The following is a 7,288-nucleotide window of genomic DNA, read 5'->3' on the forward strand; positions in this document are numbered from 1 at the left end:
CTCCGGATTAATTCTTGTCACGTGTCAACACCACCTTTATTCTTGCCACATGTCAGTCTATCAGTTATCTTTTTCATATATTAATTGAATTAGTAGATTTTTAATTTAATTTAATATACAATCATTATCTAAAAAATTATTCTTAACTATCGGTTTTAAAACAACTTTTTAGAGGCTAATGTTTGATGTTTTATTGATTATTTGTTATTTGAAGTTAAAATGATTCTGACGTACGGACTCATAATCTACTTGTTAGTATTCAACACTAATGTTTCGATACAAATGTTATCAGTAATAAAGAAATTTTTATTGTAATTGTATTATACATTTGATAATTATCAATATTAACATTATCGACCACTAATTTATACAAATATCGTTCCACGCAAAGACTCACCAATTCAAATATTCAAATATATAATTATAAACAATCAAACCCATTGCCGACAGCATCTGAAACTCTCATCAAAGATGTACATCGTGCAAGATCACTACATGTCTACATCGTTAAACCATAATTCTTAAATTCTTAAATTTAAAACAACGTGAAATGAAGTCAAACACCAATTGAATCATCAAAGTAGCACACACATACACCTTTTAAACACACTCATCTTCAACTATTTACTTTCCAAAAACAAACCCAGTAATCAGTTGATTAGTCAACAATTTTCGACTTCATTTCACGCCGTTCTTTCTATGTTGGATATGAGAAGACTGCGCAAGAATTCAAATGATCCACCCAAGATTTCGGATCTTGAAAACGACGGCGTATCGCGTGATCAGCATACCAAAATCGGGTTGAATCCGTTGAAGTTAATTGGGGGTTTTGTTATTTGTTTCATGGGTCTTTCTGCTCTGTTTTCAATTTCTGTAATTTTTAAGGATTATGCAGTTAATACCATATGGACTGTTGCTGATTCTAGGGTTCTTGATGTGGCCCCTCCCAGAGGTGTATATATACATATATCTATATCTATATATACATTCTGTTAAATAATTTTGTTTAGAAATTGAAAGCATATAATTTGTGATGAGTCAACTACTACAAGAGAATGTAGCATATTAGAGGTTATTAATGATGTTAGTTTAAATACAGTTTATAGGATCTGATGTTTGACTTTGACCATGAATTTATATAGATTGTTAGGTTCTTGGTGTACTAATGATTCAGTTTGTGTGCAGTTAAAAAAAGGTCTTTTGTGACTTTAATGTTAAGTGTTAGGATTTATAATCGCACAAACAAAATGTAGTGTTGCCTAACAGCTGCTGCAACCTCTAATCAGGCTCTATATTTGACAATTACTAGTATATATCTCAACAAGATCATATTGAATAGTATCGATATGTCACGTATCACAATTAAGATCATGTGAGTTTAGGGATTAGAATATCGTTATAGAACATTATTGGTGGTTATTTCTTGAACGTTTTGTTAATGAACATTATTGGTGGTTATTTCTTGAACGTTTTGTTAATGTGTCTAAATGGTTACGGTCACATTACTGGTTTATTTCAAGCAACAGTCACTTTACCATTTGCTCAAATGCTTTTCCATAATGTAAAACGTTTAGCTGTTTAGCGAAATGTTTATGTAGTGTAACATTGAGCAGATTTTGTTTGGTTAATGTTCTTATCTACATTACATTTTATTTGTATACTAGATTTAGGTCAAGAAGAGGATTCATTGGCATCAATTGTAAAGCACAATAAGAGGCTACATTCTTCAGGTATCGAGCATGATGACAAGCTACTTAACGGGCTGCTTTCTAATCAGTTTAACGAAGATTCGTGTCTCAGTAGGCAACAAGTAGCATCGTATCGTAAAGAATCACCATACAAACCTTCTTCGTACCTTATTTCTAAGTTAAGAAGATATGAAGCTCTTCACAAACGTTGTGGACCCTACACAGAGTCCTACAACCGTACCGTACAAAAATTAAGATCTGGTGATAAGATTGAGGAAGGCTCGGATTGTAATTATCTGGTTTGGGTATCGTTCAGTGGGCTTGGTAACCGAATATTGACTTTGGGGTCCGCTTTTCTTTACGCTCTTTTAACAGATCGTGTCCTCCTTGTTGACCGTGGAGTTGACTTGGATGATCTCTTTTGTGAACCTTTTCCAGAAGCTTCCTGGTTGCTTCCTCTCGATTTCCCGATAATTGATAAATTCAAGAACTTAAATCAAAAGTCCCCTGAATGTTTTGGTAATATGTTGTCAAATAACTCATCATCAACATCATCATATGTATATCTTCATCTCGTTCATGATTATGATGATCATGATAAGCTATTCTTTTGTGATCAAGATCAAAGCTTTCTTGAAAACGTGTCGTGGGTCATCATGAAATCCGATAATTACTTCGTCCCGTCTCTTTTCTTGATGCCGAAATACGAACAAGAACTACATTCCCTTTTTCCCGAAAAAGAAACGGTCTTTCACTTTTTAGGCAGGTATCTATTTTTCCCAACAAATCCCATTTGGGGACTTATAACAAGGTACTATAATTCGTATTTAGCACAAGCAGATGAAAGACTCGGGATCCAGGTCAGAGTTTTCGACACTCGGGTCGGCCCGTTTCAGTACGTTCTAGATCAGATACTCGATTGCTCGTTAAACAACAACCTGCTTCCAGAAATCAACACTAATGAATCCTTTATCACTTCACCCGGGAATCAAAAGTCAAAAGCTGTTCTTTTGACTTCTTTAAGCTCGGGTTACTTCGAAAAAATACGAGACATGTATTGGGAACATGCAACATTAACAGGTGAAGTGATTAATGTTTTTCAACCGAGCCACGAAGGGTACCAACAAATCGAAAAGAAAATGCATCATAGGAAAGCATGGGCCGAAATGTACTTACTGAGTTTGAGTGATAAGTTAATCACAAGTTCATGGTCAACTTTCGGCTACGTGGCTCAAAGTCTTGGTGGGTTAAACCCATGGATCTTGTACAAACCTGAGAATGAAGCGGCTCCAAATCCTGCGTGCACACGTGCGTTGTCGATTGAGCCGTGCTTTCATGCCCCGCCATTTTTTGATTGCAAGAAAAGAACAGGGGTTGATACTGGTACAGTAGTCCCTCATGTTCGACACTGCGAGGACATGAGCTGGGGTCTGAAATTAGTTGATCCAATTGTTGAAAACATAGCTTAGTGCCACTATTATGAATTTTTATTTTTATTCTTAATCCTGCAAATGTTTGTTGATGTATTTTATACTCCGTGGTAGTTATAAAAATGCATTTTTGATTTTGCCACTATTTATTGAGCAATAATGTTATTTAGGATGATAGCTGGATAGTTGTAATGAAATATGATGCAGCATTTTATACTAATTCAGTTTTTGTGGTATGGAATGATAGTTTTCAAGAATAGGGATAGGAGTATACAGTAAGTTGCTTTCATAGCTCAGTTGGTTAGAGCACCCGTTTAGTAAGCGGGAGGTCTTGAGTTCGACTCTCAATGAAAGCAAAATACTTGTATCTTTTTTTTTTTTTTTTTTAACTATAAGGACTCATCAAAATTCATTCGTTCTAGTGTCAAATATGGTTCAATTTTTAAATTTTTTTTTTTTTTTTTTTTTTTTTTTTTTTTTGTACAAATAAAACATTTTCAATGCAGTTTTTCAGGTTCAACTTTATATGCATGAAAAACAATAGATAGAATGAAATCATCTTATAGACCTACTTCAGGTATAATGTGTAGCCAAGTAGCAAAGCAAAGTATCACTATTGCACCCTTATCCTTATTTTGTGGTGTGAGGTGATATAGTTCACTAAAATGAAAAACAGAAATGTTTCAGGTACTGCATCTGATAATAGTCGCTCTATTTTACTTGCAGCAGCGGGGCATCTTACTTCAACATAATCCATGTTATTAACTACAGCATATAATTATATATATAAGCTACCCTTGATTCGGATATGTAAAAAGGATTACCATAAAGGCACGATGTAATACACCAAAAGGCAACAAAAATATATCATACATCATATATCAACTTAAAGCATCTACGTGTAGGTAAAGAATAGGACCATAATAATAATAATAAATACAATATAAAAAATCATATATAAATGAATTCAGTATATCACCACGCTTTAGCTGAGTGCGGTATCTCATTCCTTGTGTTTGGGGCTGGGGTTGAGGTCGTGAGTTCCACCGCTTAGTTCACTCTCTTAATTAATCTGCCTGAAATATGGAGCTCCATATTGGCCCTGAGGGGGGTTTTCTCCCGGATCCATTCAGGATCAAACCCGGTCCGTCTGCCCTTCGGGATGGTTTATGGATCGGGTTCCTGCAATGCGATTCAAGTTTCTTCTCGAAAGTGCGTACGCGCGTGGCAAATGATGACAAAGGTGGTTAAGTCCCCTCTAGATGATGCTGAAATTTTGCCTTGCAAAAAAACAAAAAAACAAAAGAGATGAATTCCGCATGAAAACTGCACCCAAAAAAGGGTTCCATTTTATAATAACAACACACAATCTAACAACTTAGGAATATAAATTTAACATATTTTTAACCGCAATGTGTTGGTGCATTTGGTGGTGATCTGACTTTCCATAAAGGAGGTCAGGGGTTTCAACTCTCATGTGCTGCAAAAAAATTTCCTTTATGATTAACCGCTCATTTCACGGGTCTCAGAGGTTTCGGACATCTATGCGTTTGACCCTCACCCGAAGGGGTTTTACTACATGCGATGCCCGTATGGATTCGTCGTGGGGGCTTCCTCCCGAAGGGCGGTAGTACTGTTAATAGTTCGTCCTAGGCAATGATCGTGTAAGTGGGTTTCGACATCGCGTTCGGATCCCCTATGATTGACTTCTAACCGACGTTGAAAAAAATTAACATATTTTACTGTTTTTTGCTTTTGTATGTACTTATAATGTTATACATATACCATTGTATTAGTTCACAATAACTTGATTATGAACACTAAACTCTCAATAAACAATAGATACAAATTATATGAACAAAATTGAGAGAACACGAATGATATATAATATGAAAGACAAAGTAATCGTGCTTAAGAGATACAAAATACAATGAACATCGTACCCCTATTTATACAAGGTTAAACCAAATCTCCAAGATTTGGTTTCCAAAACTACTTGACTAAAAGATAGGAAAAGATAAACTAAAACTTATTAATATTCTAAATAAATCAGTGTTTATCTTCTAGAGATAATATCAAATCAAAACGTGATCTTCTAAATATTTATCCAGATCTCCAGAATTCCCATAGCTTCTTTACCAAGTAATTAAACCGTTCACACAAACAGATTCTGCAACTTGCATCTCCAGACTCTAACTTCCAGACTCTAACTTCCTGCAAAACATTTTGACTCATCAGATCTTATTCCAACAATCTCCCCCTATCTGATGATGTCAAAAACTACCCTTTCTACTTCTTCAGTTTTGCAAGCTCTTTTTCGATCAACCTACATTTGCTCTTCATTGACTTAATGCTCTTCAACATAAACAACTTACCTTCCAAATGTTTCAACAATTTAACCCGAAAAGGATGATTCTGTTTATTCGTACACCTAGTTAACAGTCCAAGCAACAAGTTAATGTCAGCACCTTCAAACTGCTCTACTCTAATCAGCATCCTTTGGTTTCTAGTCGTTTTAATCATCAGAGCATCTAGATATTCAACATAACATTCATCAATGAACTGCAAATGTTCTGGAACAGAGTATCTACCAACATGTCCTCTAAATCTTCTCTCTTTCATCTCCAAATTGAACATACTACAGAAAACTTCATAGTCCTTCGAGCTAATAAAACCTTCTTCAAACACAAGATGAACTAAATTACAAACTTTCTTAAACACTACATCAACAATTTCCTTATCTCCCTCACATCTTTGAATACAAACAGCCAACCCTCTCCATTCACAAAAACCAAGTCTCAAAATATGACTCACTTTCACCTTTATTCTTCTATCAGACAAATGGGTCATGGTTAATAACAAATTCACCTCAGTTTCAATCTTCACAATCTCAACACTGACAACATCTCCTTCATACCTTTTAAACCTGAATCTTTTGTTCATTAAAAACCTCAATTTGTCTTGAGCAGCTGCAACCATAACAACATTTTCTTGATCATTGCCATCACCACCCTCTTGAACATTCACCTGTATATCATCACTTGGTTGAACAACACCACCACTTGTACCAACATCTGTACCTGTTTGATTCACACATGCAACAACTGCTTGATCATGAATTTGAGAAACTTGAACACCAACATCTCTAGCAATAACTCCAGCATCAACCATTAAAACATCAACAACAGGTTCAACAACTCCAGTTTCAACTTGATTTTGATTAACAATCACCTCAGTTTCAGTTTCCATTCTTTCACCATCATTACTCTCCCCCTCAACCTGTAACTCCCCCTCAACGTGAGCTCTCTTTGATTGCTCCCCCCTCAACATTTACAAAACCTGCATCTGCAGTACCTGTACCTGCATCATCTGACCTCTTTCTTTTCTCCCCCTTTTTGACATCATCTAAAGGCAGAGAAGATATGACCTTTCAAATTTCAGTTTGTTGATTTTTGAGGGAACAAATATCAGAAGCAAACCCAGTAAAGCATTGTCTCAGTTCATCAACACCAACCATCCTTTTCTCCAGCTCAGCCAACCTGTGATTAATTTCTGCAACAGACCCTGAATCACCTGCACTAGACAACCCCTGCATATCCCCAACCAACCTCCTTACCTCCAACAACTCATCTTTTGATACAAAATTATTATTAAAGTTAAGATTATTAATCTTAGACTGCACACCAGAGAGCTTGTCATCAAACTCCTTAGCCAACTTGGTCAAAGCCTGATGAAGGCCAACCATAGTGACTGGTGCCTCAGTCTGAGATGTAGTGCCAGAAGATAAGGGTAGGGTTGGTATGTCCTCACAGCCTTCCTGTTGTAAAGAAAGCTGATCCTTAGACATAGAAGCTTTTGAGGCCTGTACTTCATCCTGTGATCTGAATGAAGCATTGGCAGCCTGTGCAAGAATGTGTAAGGATTGGACATTTTGAGAGAGAGGTGGCAGACTGATGTCTGAGGTAGGTTTAGCCATAGATTGGTCTTGAGTTTGGTTTGATAAGTCCAGGATTGGGACTTGAGTTAAGTTATCTGAGGGGGTTGGCTCAGTAACTGTAATGAGGTTATCCAAGCTCACTATCCTAGTAGGTTCAGGCTGGGTTAAAGTACTCCCCTCACCAACCTCTAGCAGAGGTGGTGGAGTTGTACTTGCAGCACCTTGCCTAATAG

General features: G+C 36.3%; 1 protein-coding gene and 1 non-coding gene across 2 annotated transcripts; both read left to right on the forward strand.

Annotated features, from left to right (window-relative positions):
* The first annotated feature begins 592 nt into the window (after positions 1-592).
* On the forward strand, positions 593-3,260 carry LOC139892407 (galactoside 2-alpha-L-fucosyltransferase-like). The gene is made up of 2 exons (XM_071875470.1): positions 593-952; positions 1,665-3,260. The coding sequence occupies exons 1-2, from the start codon at positions 700-702 to the stop codon at positions 3,155-3,157; spliced, it is 1,746 nt and encodes a 581-aa protein (XP_071731571.1). The 5' UTR covers positions 593-699; the 3' UTR covers positions 3,158-3,260.
* A 140-nt stretch (positions 3,261-3,400) lies between these two features.
* TRNAT-AGU (transfer RNA threonine (anticodon AGU)) lies at positions 3,401-3,474 on the forward strand. The gene has a single exon. It is a non-coding gene; the product is annotated as a tRNA-Thr (tRNA).
* The last annotated feature ends 3,814 nt before the right edge of the window (positions 3,475-7,288 follow it).

The sequence above is a fragment of the Rutidosis leptorrhynchoides genome, chromosome 2 (genome assembly GCF_046630445.1).
Source record: "Rutidosis leptorrhynchoides isolate AG116_Rl617_1_P2 chromosome 2, CSIRO_AGI_Rlap_v1, whole genome shotgun sequence".
In the NCBI taxonomy this organism is placed as follows: domain Eukaryota; kingdom Viridiplantae; phylum Streptophyta; class Magnoliopsida; order Asterales; family Asteraceae; genus Rutidosis; species Rutidosis leptorrhynchoides.

Bases quoted from the DNA above. Each gene is read 5' to 3' on its own strand.
- LOC139892407 (XM_071875470.1), top strand. From the start codon at position 700: ATGTTGGATATGAGAAGACTGCGCAAGAATTCAAATGATCCACCCAAG. The intron at 953-1,664 runs GTGTATATATAC...TTTGTATACTAG, and splicing joins TGATGTGGCCCCTCCCAGAG to ATTTAGGTCAAGAAGAGGAT.